Here is a 17739-nt window from a genome sequence, read left to right on the forward strand (position 1 = left end):
GACTATATAGACACCAGTATTAAGCTACTAAATTACTGATTTTGTTTTTCAGAACTCAGCATAAAATTAAAATAAAATGACTTCTTGGAGTGATCGGTTACAGAATGCAGCAGATATGCCTGCTAACATGGATAAGCATGCCCTAAAAAAGTACCGGAGAGAAGCCTATCATCGGTAAGTATTTTGCCTGTTTAATTCTCAAAACAGCTCTATAAAGTGGGCAGATATTATCTTCATTTTACAGATGATGAAATTAATTCTCAGAGAAATTAGGTGATTTATGCTAATTCATATAGCTAGTTCATGGTTCAAACCCAGTCCTAACTCCAGACTTTTGGCTAGTAGGACACCACTGCTGCTGCTTTTTAAAAAAAATTCTTAACTACTGCTTGTATTTACTAATAAAAGTCCTTACAAGATATTTTCAAGTGAAATTTCATCTTAGTTGTAATAATGAAATTTTTAACTGACATTTATCACAAACTGATTGTAGTTTTTCAATAGATTTTAAAAATTGTGTCTACTGGCTATTGTTAGAATAATGCTAGATTGAATGTGGGTAACTTTGGGTGTTAGCAACATTTCCTTATATTTTAAGACTTCAGTTTTCTCTGAATCATTTTTCCTTTAAAAGTTTAAAATGTAAATATTTTCAATTTATTTGTCACTTTTAATAGATTCAACTAAATGGCTGCTTTTATCTAACTCCAAATAGCTAGGAGACTTGGAATAGGTACTGCGTTTAGGTATCATCTGTTTTTTTTCATAGAAATTAGAAGTTTACACTTTCCTTGAATTTACAGGATAGAGAGATCTGGGTTCTGCTAGAACCATCTCTTCCTCCAGTCCTGGGGATCCCAGAAATAAGTAGAAATGCTGATGTACTGGTAGTGCTAAAAAGTTGCATGGGAACTCCAGGAAGTCTACAACAATTCATAATTACTCATCTGTTCGTGGACTAGAGGAAAGAGGAAATATGACTTCTAAAATCATACTGAAAGTATGATTAAATTAGTTTATACAGATAAGGTTTTGTAAGCAGACAAAAAAATATTCTGATTCCATTTTTCTCTTGGTAGTAAAGCTAGGTCAGAATTAGGTAACATATTAGTTGTTCAGTAAGTATTTATATTGTGAAGAAAATAGTTACTTAAAATTGAATGTTTTGAAAGTTAATTTATCAATAGTTGATTTTTAAAGTAGGCTGGTGACATTTGCCTGACAGTAGGTCACTCATGTCGCACTTTTTTTCTGATTTACCACAATACTTAACTAATGTTAAAGTTACGAAAAAAATTAATGTAATATGAGAACAAATACTGTAAATACTACTTGTTATCCTATATAATAATCTTTTGGAAACTTGTATCAAGAGGTAGTTCAAGACACAAAATTGAAAACCGACTTCCAAAAGCAAAAAGCATTATATTCATATTAATTAACTCATGATATATACAAACTTTAATCACTTTTAGGTGAGAACCACACCTTCCTTCCAACCTGTGTCACATTGTTAGAGGGATGCAAAGGTGAACCCTGAACCTCACAAAATGTGCAAATTTTTGTAGTCTTGAGTTTAAAACATAGGTTACTGCCTTTCTAAATTCCAAATTATGTTTTATTCTGCTTTTTATTTTTGCATGTTAGGTTCATTGGGAGCACTCATAACTTCTACGTTCTTGATTTGACTTGGTCAAAGGGGTTTACAACAATTTCGAATGTTTTTTAAATGGGTTGAACAACAACTTCATGCAGTGGAAACCATCCTTTTTCATGAGCTTCATCTAATGTATATTTATATTTCACATACTCCTGGTGCTCAAGAATATGACCACAGTTAAACACATGAGATGATAACAAATCTGTCTTGGCAAGGTGGAATCTCCAGTCCCTCCCACTGTAGGCAGATGTAACCATTTACCTTGTTTCATGGCCTCCACCACAAGTTTTCTGTTTTGATCCCTTAGTGGTACAAATCTAGCAGGGAAAGAAAAATAAACCATATTTATACTAGTGGTATACTTAAAGGAACCAAAAAATTTTCTATTGTATCTTTGTATATAATTTTAATAAGCAAGATCTGTAGGAAATGCACACACCTGATTTTTATCTACTTTAAAAATGTAAAAATATCAGAGTCAGAGAATTTCTAATACACTCAGCCTGGGGACATTAATGAAAATGACAAAATACAAGATTGTAAGACCTCTCTGAAATTAGTTTTAAGCAGTGAAAAAGGAGTAAACAGTTGGAGTCAGAGAGTGCTGGGTTAAGGTTTTGTGATACTATGATCCTGGGGATCCAGTTAATCTCTCTAGGTGGTGGTTTCCTCATGTGTAAAATAATAGAGTTAAATAGTAAGATCTGTAAGGCATCTCCCAACTTTAAAAGACTGTGCTCAATAAGTGTTTGTTGCTTTGAACTTAATTGCTTTCTTGTGAGTTTACCCATACTGCATGGTAAAGTCTTTAATCAACTGATCCACAAGTGAAAATAGGCTCAACATACACTGAATAAACTAATCACTGGGCCAGCAAGTCATGATTTCAACGCTTATGGCAATTCTCTGGTGTGTGTGTGTTTATTCAAAGGGTTCAAGGTATTTCATGACAAACTGCTTTAACTATTAAGCAGAAACATCTGTTAACTATGTAGCATTTCTAGATGTTTAGGCTGCTGTTATTCCTTAAACATTGAAAAAGTAAAAAATGTATCAGGTTCTTGTCAAGGTATGAAGACTGAAAGTCAGTCATTGGGTACTAATGATCCTCTGAAATATGTGAGACATGTTAGATATGCATGGGAACTAAAATGTAAAATGCAGTGTTTTGTGTATCTATATAAATAAAACATAACACATACATTTAGAAGAGATATATAGAGAGGTGTTTTATACTTTCTGTTCAATTATTTGCTTAGTTTTTATGCAATAAAGTATATATTTGATTGTGATACAACCTTTGTCAGTGGAAACAAGGGCTAGAATTATGCAATGAAGAGAGATCATCTAGTAAACATTGAGTGTCTTAATTGTATTTAACATGGCAGCCTGAGTGTACTTCTGATTCATTTGGAATGATATTTCCTAGAAGATTTTAGACAGGCTCTGTACCCTACATTTTTCATATAATAGAGTGTAATCTGAAATAATAGAAACAGTAGAAAAAGCATCTTCAAGGTTTTGAAGTTTTAGATCATTTAAAGCTATCCCCCCTTTTTTTGTGGTAAAGTACACATTACATAAAATCTGCCATCTTTCTGTTTTTAAGTGTGTGTGATTCAGTGGTAGTACATACATTTATTGTGCAGCCATCACCACCATCCATCCCTGTAACTCTTCATCTGGTAAAATGGAACTTTATGCCTGTTAACTAATAACTCCCCTTTCTCCCTTTCCCGATCCCTTGGCATGGCAACCAACCATCATTATACTTTCTGTCTTTATGGTTTTATGATTTTAACTAACTACCCCATATAAGTAAAGTTATATAGTATTTGTCTTTTAATGACTGGCTTATTTCACTTAACATAATGTCCTCAAGGTTTAGCCATGTTGTAGCGTATTACAGGATTGCTTTTTAATAGAAAAAATGGGTTTCTTAAACTCTTGCAGTATTTGCTTTTGTTAATTCAATATTTTAACTAGAAGCCACTTAGAAGAAATTTATTTTAGTTTTCTAGTTAAGTCAATTTGTAGAGTGTTCTGTTTCCAGGGCTTTTTATTAAAGACATTTATTGGAGTTGGTATTTATCATTGGTTAAATTAGGCAAATTATGGTGGTCATTTATCATAAATTGTACATTGTATGTGATGCTTTAACATTCCCTTTTTAGAAGAAGCTAAATATTTTTAGTTAAGTAAATAGATATCTAACTTCCAGCCTTTTTCTTGCATAAGATTAATCTTCTAAATTTCCATATGAAAATAGTGGTCATGTGTCATTAAGAAACTGGCCTTCACCATGTATGACTGTTGTTCTTCCATTTCCTTATTATGGTTGTTGAGTCTTCTAGGCTGAGGATAGTCATCAGGCCAAACCCTTCATTGGAATATGTTTAGCTATGTGGTGAGAAGAAAGGATGAGCTGCTCAGATGTTCATAGAGGCTTGAAGGAGGCAGGTTAGAGAATTACCTCTTAAGTAGTTACTTGTTTAACGTCTGGACTTTTGACAGTGATCAGTACGGATCAGAATTTGTTATCTACCAAATCCAAGAATGGAACAATTAGATTTTTCATCTGCCGTCGATGTTGACGGTGCCCAGGAAGCTGAAGTCAGGTATTTGGTTTTTACCTTTGAAGTTTTGATGATTACAGTATAGAATTTCTGTAAGTGTATTGGCTCTTTCTTTATGAACACAGCTTTGAATTCAATGTTTTTTATCATGTTGAACTGAAATTATAAGTAATTGGATTTGTGAATTTTTGGTTAACCAGTCTTTTGCCTTATTTTAAAAGATACTGCAATCATTTTGTCTTTAACGTTTTTGTATATTTATCTGAAAAATTTTTTAATTGAAATTTAGGTCTCCACAACCATACCAGTGTTTATTTAAGCCTATTGAATAGTAGCTTTGCCAGTCTAAATAAATGTATAATATATGTTTAAGGAATAAAAGGAATTTGTGAACATATATAAAATTATTTTATAGTACCTATAGCTTGACACACTAGTAGAATTAGAAATGTTTATGGTTTATTGGAATCTCAAATTAAAAACAGGATCCAGACATCATACAGAGACTGCCAGATTGATAAATTTTAATTTCTTTTTCAATTAAGCACCTGTGAGTATAACATGAATGTCATTCAGCCTTTTAGTTGTGTCATTATCCAAGCTGAATTAGATTGTTATTTTAATATGGGTTCAAATATTCATATGGATAAATTGTTAAAATTTCAATTGCCATCTTATAAATTGAAAATCAAATGGAAGATAAGATGTTCTCAGGAATACCAAGGAGCCATATTCCTTAAATAATGTACAGATGGCATATATCTTACCAGAATAAGAAGAGTGGAGTATCAGAAGTATGTTGAAAATTTTTGTTAGTATATCGTTCTAATGCTTTAATTAGTGTTTCACATTCTTAAGGAATGCCAGGTCAGGATTCAGGGACTAGTAAGACTTTTTTTTTTTTTTTTTTTTTTTTTTAGTTTTATGTTGGTATCATTAATCTACAGTTACATGAAGGACATTATGTTTACTAGGCTCCCCCCTTCACCAAGTCCCCCCCACATACCCGTTCACAGTCACTGTCCATCAACATAGTATGATGCTGTAAAATCACTATTTGTCTTCTCTGTGTTGCACAGCCCTCCCCGTGCCCTCCCCCCACACTATACATGTTAATCATAATGCCCCCTTTCTTTTTCCCACCCTTATCCCTTCCTTCCCACCCGTCCTCCCCAGTCCCTTTCCCTTTGGTAACTTTTAGTCCATTCTTGGGTTCTGTGCTTCTGCTGCTGTTTTGTTCCTTTAGTTTTCTTTTGTTCTTATACTCCACATCTGAGTGAAATCATTTGGTACTTGTCTTTCTATGCCTGGCTTATTTCACTGAGCATAATACCCTCTAGCTCCATCCATGTTGTTGCAAATGGTAGGATCTGTTTTTTTCTTATAGCTGAGTAATATTCCATTGTGTATATGTATCACATCATCTTTATCCATTCATCTACTGATTGACATTTAGGTTGCTTCCATTTCTTGGCTATTGTAAATAGTGCAGTGATAAACATAGGGGTGCATCTGTCTTTTTCAAACTGGAGTGCTGCATTCTTGGGGTAAATTCCTAGAAGTGGAATTCCTGGGTCAAATGGTATTTCTATTTTGAGCATTTTGAGGAACCTCCATACTGCTTTCCACAATGGTTGAACTAACTTACATTCCTACCAGCAGTGTAGGAGGGTTCTCCTTTCTCCACAACCTCGCCAACATTTGTTGTTGTTTGTCTTTTGGATGATAGCCATCCTTGGTAAGATTTCTTTAGTCTATTTTTTTCACCCAAAACATTTGATCTATGGAATATTACTCAGCAATAAAAAGGAATGAAATGAAACACACAACTTCAGTATGTCAAGAAAGTTATGCTGAGTTAATAAACCAATCTCATATGGTTCCATGTCTGTTACATTCTTGAAGTGACAGAATTGTGGAGGTTGAGAACAGAGTAGTGGTTACTTTGGGTTAGGGTTGGGTTGAGTAGAGGGATGTGAGTATAGCTATAAAACAGTGATGCAGGGAATCCTTGTAATGGAACTGTTTTGTATCTTGACTCCAGTGGTAATTACACGAATCTACACATACAAATGTGTGCATGTGAAACTGGTGAAATCTGAATAAGGTTGGTAAATTGTATCAAGATCAATTTCCTGGTTATGATACTATACTATATTTACACAAGGTGTTCCCTTTGGGGGCAACTGGGTGAATGGTACAGGGCATCTGTCTGTATTATTTCTTACTACTGCATGTGAGTCAAATAATTATTTCAACATAAAAAGTTTTAATTTAAAGAATTCTCTTGGTGACATACCTTTTCTTACATCATAGGTGTTCCTGGTCTGTTCTAGATGCAAATGTTCTTTATAATGGTTGGTAATACTACTCTATGGAGTGCAAATTCTCTAAACTCTATTGTTTAAAAGAAGGTACTGGATACTAAAATATTCTCAATTTGTTTTTCTGCCACCATTTCTTCTATGCTGCTTACAAGAACAATATACCTTAAAGTAAAATTAAATAGAAAAGTAGTGGTTGTTGTGTTGGCAAGGAAGAGAAAGAATGAAAGATAGCAGATCCTTGATTTAATGAAACCTGTAATAAGAACCTCAGGTTGGAATGTTCATGTGTAGGCAGGGTATTTCATCACTGAGGACTCTCTTGTGTATGGCTTCTTTTATTCAATGTAAGTCTGATAGATTCATTCATGTTTTTGTGTATATGAGTAATTTGTTCTTACTTATTACTATGTGGCATTCCATCGTATCCATATATCACAATTTATTCTTTTTCTGTTGATGGACCTTTGGGCTTTTTTAACTTCTTAGCTGTTAAGTATAAAGCTACTACAGACTGAGAAAATATTTGTAAATCACACATCTGATAAAGGACTTCTGTCTACATTATATAAAGAATTTTTAAAATTAAACTATTTGCAAACAGTCCAATGAAGAAATGGGCAAAAGACTGGCCAGAGGATATATGGATGACCTAAAAGCACATCACTAGCCATTGGGGAAATGCAAATTAAAACCATGATGTAAATGCCTATTAAAATAGCTGGAATAAAAAATACTGACAATACCAAGTGTTACCAAGGATGTAGAGCAGAAACTCTGATACATTGCTGGTAAAAAGGCAAAACAGTACAGCCATTCTGCAAAACAGTTTGGTAGTTTCTTATAGTTAGAGACACTTAGCATTTGACCCAGAAATCTTATTCCTGCTAGATATTTACCCTACAGAAATGAAAACTTAGGTTCACACAAAAAAGTTGTACATATGTAATGCTTTTTTGTATCTCTATTTATAATTGCCTCAAACTAGAAACAACCCAAATATCCTTCAGTGGGTGAATGCATAAGTAAAATGCAATAAATCCACACAGTGAAACAAAACTCAGGAAAAAGGAACAAACTATTGATAACACACAGCAACTTGGATGACTCTCAGAGACATAATGCTCAAAGAAGCTAGTCTTAAAAGGTTTCATACTGTATGATTATATGACATTCTCAAAGACAAAACTAGTAATGGAGAACTCATCAGTAAGCTCTAGGACTTGTCAAAGGAGGGCAAATGTGACTACAAAAGGATAAATGGATGATGAAACTGTTTGATTCCAGATTCTGGTGATTATTACATGAATCTATAAATGTGTTAAAATTCATAGACATGCACAACCAAAAAGTTCAATTTTTATTTTAATTAAAAAGAATAATTCTTATTCTTACTCTTATTCTTGAACATGTCTTTTGGTGGATATATGTATTCGTTTCTCTTGGTTTATACCTAGGAATGAAATTGCTGGGCCATAGGGTAGGTACTGCAAAATAGAAGTTTCCCAGGAAGTTACTCTGATTTACATTGCTACGTACAATGTATGAGAGCAATGTCACCAACACTTTAATATTTAAAGTATTATGCTAGATATGTAGTAGCATCTCGTTTATTTTTTATTTTTTTTGGTGAATAATTAAGTTGATCACCTCTTTATTAACTAGCCATTTGGATATCCTCTTTGGTGACTTGCTATTCAAGTCATTTGCTAATTGTGTTGTTTTTTTTCTGATTGATTTGCCTTCTTTATTATTCTAAAAAAGACCAGCTTTATTTGTATATAATTAACATCAGTTAGCAGTATACAGTTCATTGGTATTGACAGAGTTGTGTAACCATCACGACTATCTAATTCCAAAACATTTTCATCATCCCAAAAATAAAATCCTGTACCCATTCCCTTTTCTCCCCAACCGTAGTAACCACTAATTTACTTTCTGTCTCTATTGAATTGCCTGTTTTGGACATTTCATATGTATGGAATCATATAGTGTGTGGTCTTCTGTGTCTGGCTTCTTTCACTTAGCCTAAAGTTTTAAGATTTATCTGTGTTTTAGGTATCAGTACTTAATTTGTTTTTATTGCCAAATTAATACTCCATTATGGATTTGTCACATTTTGTTTCCATTGATGGACATTCGGGTTGTTTCCATATTTGGGCTATTATGAATAGTGCTGCTGTGAACATTTGTATATGAGTTTTTGTGTGCATACTTATATACCTTGTGGACACAAGTTATTTATCAAATATATTTGTGATTGTCCCAGTCTTTGTCTTGCTTTTTATCCCAAGTAATCTTTTGACTAAATGTTGTTCTTAACTTTTAAAATTATTTTTTTTTATTAAGACAAAATACGCATGGAATAAAACTCACTCTTATAAAGTGTGCAGCTTAGTGGTTTTGGTGTATTCACAAGATTATGCAGTCACCACCGTTAATTCCAGAACGTTTTCATCAACCTCATAATGAGTAGGAATGTCATTCCCCTAGGAATGACTCTCCGTTCCCTCCTCCTCTTGGCAACTACTGATCTACTTTCTGTCTGTGTGGAATTGCCTATTCTGGACATTTTATACGAGTGGAATCCTACAATAGGTGGCCTTTTTTATGTCTGGCTTTTGACTTAACATAATGTTTTTAAGATTCACCCATGTTGTAGCATAAGTCAGTATTTAATCCCTTTTTTACTGAATAATATTCCATTGTATGGGTATACCACACTTGGTTTATCCATTTATTGCTTAGTATTTGGACCATTCCTACTTTTTGGCTGTTATGCATAATGCTACTATGAACATTTGTGTACAAGTTTATTGGACATGTTTTCAATTTTGGTGGGTATATAACTAGCAGTGGCATTTGCTGGGTCATGTGGTAACTTTATGTTTAACTTACTGAAGATTTGTCAAGCTGTTTTCCAATGTGGGTGCATCATTTTACATTCCCTCCAGCCATGTATGAGGGTTCCAATTTATGAACATCCTCACAATAACACTTGCTAGTTCTTTTTTTTTTTATAGCTATCTTAGTGTGTGTAAAGTGCTATCTCATTGTGGCTTTGATTTGCATTACCCTTATGATTAATGATGATGAGCATTATTTTATGTTCTTACTGGCCATTTGTGTATCTTCTTTCAAGAAATGTCTATTCAGATCCTTTGCCTGTTTTTTAATTTGGCTTTTGGTTGAGTTGTATAAGTTCTTTATGTAATATATTTTAGATACTACACGTTTGTCCAATAAATGATTTTGAAATATTTTTTCCCATTGTGTGGTTGTATTTTTACCTTCATAGTGAAGCAGGGATTTTTTTAATATTGGTAAAGTCCAAATGATCTATGTTTTCTTTTGTTGCTTATGCTTTGGCTGTCACATTAAAGAAACAATTGCTTAATGTAAGGTCACAAAAACTTACACTTACGTTTTCTTTTGAGAGTTTTATAGTTTTATGTTTTTGACCTGTTTTGAGTTAATTTTTGTATATGGTGCAAGATACTGTACCAAATCCACTCCTTTGCATGTTTATGTCCAATTATCCTAGCAGTATTTGTTGAATCCACATTAACTGATTTTGATACTCTTGTCAAAAATCAGTTGGTCATAGATGTCTGTGCTTATTGCTGGACTCTGAATTGTATTACATTGATCTATTTGCCTATCCTAATGTCAGTACTACACAGCCTTGATTGCTATAGCTTTGTATTAAGTTCTGAAATCATGATGCGAGCCCAATTTTGCTCTTCCTTTTAAAGATTATTCTGGTTATTCTGGGGCCCTTCTGTGTACCTGAGAATTTTAGGATCAGCTTGTAAATTTCAAGAAAAAAGCCAGCTGGGATTTTGATAGGGATTATATTGAGTCTATATATCAATTGTAGGAGTATTCCCATCTCAACAATACAATTTTTTTTTAATTTTGGTATTCTTAATCTACAATTACATGAGCAACATTATGGTTACTAGACTCCCCCATTATCAAGTTCCCACCACATACCCCATTACAGTCACTGTCCATCAGCATAGTAAAAGGCTATAGAATCACTACTTGTCTTCTGTGTGTTGTACAGCCTTCTCCATGCCCTCTCCACATTATATATGCTAAGTATAATACCCCTTTTCCCCCCTTATTCCTCCCTTACCACCCATCCTCTCCAGTCCCTTTCCCTTTGGCAACTGTTAGTCCATTCTTGGGTTCTGTGAATCTGCTGCTGTTTTGTTTCTTCAGTTTTTTTCTTTGTTTTTATACTCCACAGAGGAAGAAAATCATCTGATACTTGTCTTTCTCTGCCTGGCTTATTTCACTGAGCATAATACCCTCTAGCTCCATCCATGTTGCAAATGGTAGGATTTATTTTCTTCTTATGGCTGAATAATATTCCATTGTGTATATGTACCACCTCTTCTTTATCAATTCATCTACTGATGGACACTTGGGTTGCTTCCATTTCTTGGCTATTGTAAATAGTGCTGCAATAAATATAGGGGTGCATCTGTCTTTTTCAAACAGGGCTGCTGCATTCTTTGGGTAAATTCCTAGGAGTGGAATTCCTGGGTCAAATGGTATTTCTATTTTGAGTTTTTTGAGAGACCTCCATACTGCTTTCCACAGTGGTTGAACTCTTTTACATTCCCAACAGCAGGGTAGGAGGGTTTCCCTTTCTCCACATCCTCACCAACATTTGTTGTTGTTTGTCTTTTGGATGGTGGCCATCCTAACTGGTGTGAGGTGGTATCTCATTGTGATTTTAATTTGCATTTCTCTCATAATTAACGACATGGAGCATCTTTTCGTGTGCCTGTCGGCCATCTGAATTTCTTCTTTGGAGAATTTTCTGTTCAGCTCCTCTGCCCATTTTTTAATTGGTTTATTTGCTTTTTGTTTGTTGAGATGGGTGAGGTCTTTATGTAGTTTGGATGTCAACCCCTTATCGGATATGTCATTTATGAATATATTCTCCCATACTGTAGGATGTCTTTTTGTTCTACTGATGTTGTCTTTTGCTGTACAGAAGCTATTTAGTTTGATATAGTCCCACTTGTTCATTTTTCCTTTCGTTTCCCTTGCCTGGGAAGATATGTTCATGAAGAAGTCGCTCATGTTTATGTCCAAGAGATTTTTGCCTGTGTTTTTTTTTTTTCTGAGAGTTTTATGGTTTCATTCAGGTCTTTGATCCATTTTGTGTTTACTTTTGTGTTCATTCTCTTACATGTAGCTGTCCAGTTTTGCCAACACCAGCTGTTGAAGTGGCTGTCATTTCCCTATTGTATATCCATGGCTCCTTTATCGTATATTAATTGACCATATACACCTGGGTTTATATTAGGACTTTCTAGTCTGTTCCCTTGGTCTATGGGTCTGTTTTATGGCAGTATCAAATTGTCTTGATTACTGTGGCTTTGTAGTAGAGCTTGAAGTCAGGGAGCATAATTCCCCTGCTTTATTCTTCCTTCTCAGGATTGCTTTGGCTATTCACAGTCTTTTGTGGTTCCATATGAATTTTAGAACTATTTGCGCTAGTTCATTGAAGAATGCTGTTGGTATTTTGATAGGGATTGCATTGAATCTGTAGATTGCTTTAGGTAGGATGACCATTTTGACAATATTAATTCTCCCTATCCATGAGCATGGGATGTGTTTCCATTTATTGGTATATTCTTTAGTTTCTCTCATGAGTGTCTTGTAGTTTTCAGAGTATAAGTCTTTCACTTCCTTAGTTATATTCCTAGGTATTTTATTCTTTTGGATGCAATTGTGAATGGAATTGTTTTCCTGATTTCTCTTTCTGCTAGTTCATTGTTAGTGATGCAACAGATTTCTGTGTATTAATTTTGTATCCTACAACTTTGCTGAATTCAGATATTAGATCTAGTAGTTTTGGAGTGGATTCTTTAGGGTTTTTTATGTACAATAATCATGTCATCTGCAAACAGGGGAGTTTGACTTCTTCCTTGACAATCTGGATGCCTTTTATTTCTTTGTGTTGTCTGATTGCCATGGCTAGGACCTCTAGCACTATGTTGAATAAAAGTGGGGAGAGTGGGCATCCTTGTCTTTTTCCTGATCTTAAAGGAAAAGCTTTCAACTTCTCGCTGTTAAATATGATGTTGGCTGTGGGTTTGTCATACATGGCCTTTATTATGTTGAGGTACTTGCCCTCTATACCCATTTTGTTGAGAGTTTTTATCATGAATGGATGTTGAATTTTGTCGAATGCTTTTTCAACATCAGTGGAAATGATGATGTGGTTTTTGTCCTTTTTGTTAATGTGTTTGATGATGTTGATGGATTTTCGAATGTTGTATCATCCTTACATCCCTCGGATGAATCACACTTGATCATGATGATCTTTTTGATGTATTTTTGAATTTGGTTTGCTAATATTTTGTTGAGTATTTTTACATCTATGTTCATCAGGGATATTGGTCTGTCATTTTCTTTGTGGTGTCTTTGCCTGTTTTTAGTATTAGAGTGATGTTGGCCTTGTAGAATGATTTTGGGAGTATCCCCTCCTCTTCTACTTTTTGGAAAACTTTAAGGAGGATGGGAATTAGGTCTTCACTAAATGTTTGATAAAATTCAGCAGTGAAGCCGTCTGGTCCAGGAGTTTTGTTCTTCGGTGAGTTTTTTGATTCAATTTCTTTGCTGGTAATTGGTCTATTCAGATTTTCTGTTTCTTCCTGGGTCAGCCTTGGAAGGTTGTATTTTTCTAGGAAGTCCGTTTCTTCTAGGTTATCCAGTTTGTTACCATATAATTTTTCACAGTGTTCTCTCATAATTCTTTGTATTTCTGTGATGACCGTAGTGATTTTTCCTTTGTCATTTCTCATTCTGTTTATGTGTGTAGACTCTCTTTTTTTCTTGATAAGTCTGGCTAATTTTGTTTATTTTCTCAAAGAACCATCTCCCATGTTCATTGATTCTTTCTCTTGTTTTATTCTTCTCAATTTTTTAAAAAATCTCTGCCTGCATCTTTATTATGTCCCTCCTTCTACTGACTTTGGGCCTCATTTGTTCTTCCTTTTCTGGTTTCATTAATTGTGAGTTTAGACTGTTCATTTGGGACTGTTCTTCTTTCCTGAGGTAAGCCTGTATTGTAATATATTTCCCTTTTAGCTGGCCTTCTTGCCCACAGATTTGTGTTGTTGCATTATTGTTGTCATTTGTCTCCATATATTGCTTGATCTCTGTTTTTATTTGGTCATTGGTCCATTGATTATTCAGGAGCATGTTATTAAGCTTCCATTGTGGGCCTTTTGTTTTCTTTGTATGATTTATTTCTAGTTTCATACCTTTGTGATCTGAGAGGCTGGTTGGTACAATTTCAATTTTTTTGAATTTACTGAGGTTCTTTTTGTGGCCTAGTGTATCATCTGTTCTTGAAAATGTTCCATGTGCAGTTGAGAAGAATGGTTGTCCTGTTGCTTTTGGATGGAGTGTTCTGTAGATGTCCATTAGGTCCATCTGTTCTAATATGTTGTTCAGTGCCTCTGTCTTTTTACTTATTTTTTGTCTGGTTGATTTGTCCTTTGGAGTCAGTGGTGTGTTGAAGTCTCTGGAAATGAATGCATTGCATTCTAGTTCCTCCTTTAATTCTGTTAGCATTTGTTTCACATATGTTGGTGCTCCTGTGTTGGGTGCATAGATATTTATAATAGTTACATCCTCTTGTTGAACTGATCCCTTTATCATTATGTAATGTCCTTCTTTGTCTTTTGTTACTTTCTTTGTTTTGAAGTCTATTTTGTCTGATACAAGTACTGCAACTCCTGCTCTTTTCTCCCTATTAGTTGTATGAAATATCTTTTTCCATCCCTTTACTTTCAGTCTGTGTATGTCTTTGGGTTTGAAGTGAGTCTCTTGTAGGCAGCCTATAGTTGGGTCTTGTTTTTTTATCCATTCAGTGACTCTATGTCTTTTGATTGGTGCATTCAGTCCATTTACATTTAAGGTGATTATCAATAAGTATGTATTTATTGCCATTGCAGGCTTTAGATTCATGGTTACCAAAGGTTCAAGGGTAATTCCTTTACTATCTAACAGTCTAATTTAACTCACTTCATATGCTAGTACAAACACTACCTAAAGGTTCTTTTTTCTTTGTCCTCCTTTTTCTTCCTCCTCCATTCTTTGTATGTTATGAATCATGTTCTGTACTCTTTGTCTATCCCTTGGGTGACATCTGTTTAGCCTTAGGTATACTTCTATCTATAGGAGTCCCTCCAAAATGCACTGTAGAGATAGTTTGTGGGAGGTAAATTCCCTGAGGTTTTGCTTATCTGAAAATTGTTTAATCTCTTCTTCAAATTTAAGTAACATTGCTGGGTAGAGTATTCTTGGTTCAAGGCCCTTCTACTTCATTGCATTAAATATATCATGCCACTCCCTTCTGGTCTGTAAGGTTTCTGTTGAGAAATCTGATGATAGCCTGATGGGTTTTCCTTTGTATGTGATCATTTTTCTCTCTCTAGTTGCTTTTAAAAGTCTTTCTTTATCCTTGATCTTTGCCATTTTAATTATTATATGTCTTGATGTTGTCTTCCTTGGGTCCCTTGTGTTGGGAGATCTGTGTACCTCCATGGCTTGAGAGATTATCTCCTTCCCCAGATTGGGGAAGTTTTCAGCAATTACCTCCTCCGTGACACTTTCTATCCCTTTTTCTCTCTATTCTTCTTCTGATACCCCTATTATGCGAATATTGTTCCTTTTGGATTGGTCACAGTTCTCTCAATATTTTTTCATTCAGAGATTTTTTTTTCTCTCTATGCCTCAGTTTCTTTGTATTCCTCTTCTGTAATTTCTATTCCATTTACTGTCTTTCTACTATATCTGATCTGCTTTTAAATCCCTCCATTGTATGCTTCATTTAAGATATGGAATTTCTTAATGAGTGAATCTGTCTTAAATTCATTCCTGAGTTGTTGAATATTTTTCTGTACCTCCATAAGCAGGTTTATGATTTTTATTATTCCTCTTTCAGGAAGATTGGTGAGTTCAGTTTCATCTGGCCCTTTTTCTGGGGTTTGTGAGATTTTGGTCTGAACTATGTTCTTTTGACGTTTCATATTTCTCTGTGGTGCCCTCTAGTGCCCAGAAGCTCTATTCTCTGGAGCTGCTCAGCCCCTAGAGGTTGGGGGTCATAGGGGAGTGGAGCTTGTGCCTGGGGGGAGGAAAGATCTGTTTCCTGTTTCCCGTTTGCCATGCCTGTCTCTGGTATCGGAGCCAGTGGGCCGAGCACCCGGGTGTAAGCCTCTGTGGTTTGGTCTCTAGCTGTTGTAGGTGGGGCCTCTCTCTGGCTGGTTTGACGCCAGTGCCACCAGGCCAGGAGGAAGGCTCGGCAGACTGTGTGTCACAGTGGGGGGCCTTGGAGCTGAATAGGTCGCCAGGGGGATGGAGTGCCTGAAGCTCCTCAAAGTTCCCAATCTGCTGGGCACAGTACACCCAGACAACCTTGTCCCCCTATCCCTTCTCCTGCGCAGCAAGCTTATTTCAGACCCTGCCCCATCAGTAGCCCTCTTGCTGCTATAAAGCCTCTCAGCCTCTGCTGTCTGCCTTACCTCTGACACAGAGCGGCCCAGTGTGGATCCCGTCTTCCACAAACAGCCAGAATCTGTCTTTCAAGCACTCTGCCTGTCCCAGCCCCCCTACCTCCAGAGCACCACACAATGTAGGTTTCTGCTTGCAAAGCAGACCTCCAGGGCTGGGTGTTCATCAGTTTCAGGCTTCTACCCCCCTCCCCGCTCTGTTTCTCTTCCTTCTGCCAGTGAGCTGGGGTGGGGGAAGGGCTCGGGTCCCACCCGATAAAGGCTTTGATAAGTTACCCTGTTTTGTGAAGTCTGCTGTGTTCGTGAGGTCTGTATGCAGGTACAGCCTTCTTTCCTGTTGCGGGTTAGTTGTATTAACTATATTTTCATACTATTTGTGGTTTTGGAAGGAGTTCTGTGTCTTACTTGTCACACCACCATCTTGAATCCCAATTTTCACTTTGGGTTTCTTTTTATTTATCTTGCTTGGAATTTATTGGAGTTCTTGGTTCTCTGCTTGTCTTTAATTGGTTTTGTAAATTGTTAGTCATTACCCTTTCATACATTGTCCTTGTTCTATTCTCTTTCTCATCTCCTTCTGAATACTAATAAACGTATGTTAGACTTTATAATTAATACTGTGTCCTCTTCTCTCTTACCCTTTCTTTTGCATTTTCCATCCTTTTTTTCTCTCCATGTTACATTATGGAAGGTTTTTCCTGACTCACCTGTGAGTTCACTAATTTTCTTTTTAGTTGACTTTTAGGTGAATTCATGTCTTTTAGATGAATTTGTTCATATTTTTAATTTTGGCTTTTATAGTTTTATAGTTTAAGAATTTCATTTTGGAATTCTTATCTCAAATATGCTATTTTACTTTTTAACTTCCAGTTATACATTAAGCATTTAAATCTTAATGAACTTTGTTTTGGGAGCCGAAATACCTGAAGTACATTCCTGGCTTTATTCCCAACTGTCTTCTTTTAAAAGCTTTTTAAAGAGAACTTTAATTGTTGCCACATCTAGTCAGAAGTTAAACCATCTCTGAATATGACTACCATAAATCCAAGAAATGGAGAGTAATAAAAATATCAGTGCCAAATTTTAATCTAATTGAAGTGTTTAAAATCGGGTAATATATGAGTACATTCTTACTGTGCAGTATTCAGGAATATAGAAACATATATAGTCAAATGTGAGAGTTACCCTTCATTCACCCTTTCACCCCACTCCTTTTCTCATAGGTAATCACCATTAGTAGTTTGGAGATTATCCTCCTAGTCCCTTTTCAATCCATATTAAAGCACATACTTTAATATGAACCTGATAATAATTTCTAGATTCAGGCCTTTTTTTTTATTCCTGATAATACTATCCAGACTCTGGTCATCACTGTCTTGGATTACTACACTAGTCCCTTAGGTCTCTCTGCCTTCAGCTTTGTCTTCAAATCCATTTTTTAAATCATGCTGTATCACCCTGCTTGAAACCTTCAAGGGTGGGCATCACATCCATTGTGCTGTAGGATGAATTCTAAGCCCCTTAACATAGCACTTAAGGTGCTGTAAGACTGATTCTTTCCTTTTCACTTTTCATCTTGAGCAGCTCCCTTCCTCAAACTACTCCATCAATTCTGAACTGTGTTTGGTTTTTCA

General features: G+C 35.4%; 1 protein-coding gene across 7 annotated transcripts in view; it reads left to right on the plus strand.

Annotated features, from left to right (window-relative positions):
• NT5C2 (5'-nucleotidase, cytosolic II) overlaps positions 1 to 17739 on the plus strand; it is a 146945-nt gene that overhangs the window by 75238 nt on the left and 53968 nt on the right. For 6 of the 7 annotated variants that reach the window (XM_037001339.2, XM_037001340.1, XM_037001341.2 and 3 more), the window contains exon 2: positions 53 to 174. In XM_037001339.2, coding sequence (XP_036857234.1) covers positions 77 to 174 — 98 coding nt within the window. In that variant the 5' untranslated portion in view covers positions 53 to 76. Of the gene's footprint in view, positions 1 to 52; positions 175 to 4174; positions 4279 to 17739 lie in introns of those variants that run through there. The other variant, XM_037001342.1, reaches the window with a different exon arrangement.

The sequence above is a fragment of the Manis javanica genome, chromosome 7, assembly GCF_040802235.1.
Source record: "Manis javanica isolate MJ-LG chromosome 7, MJ_LKY, whole genome shotgun sequence".
In the NCBI taxonomy this organism is placed as follows: domain Eukaryota; kingdom Metazoa; phylum Chordata; class Mammalia; order Pholidota; family Manidae; genus Manis; species Manis javanica.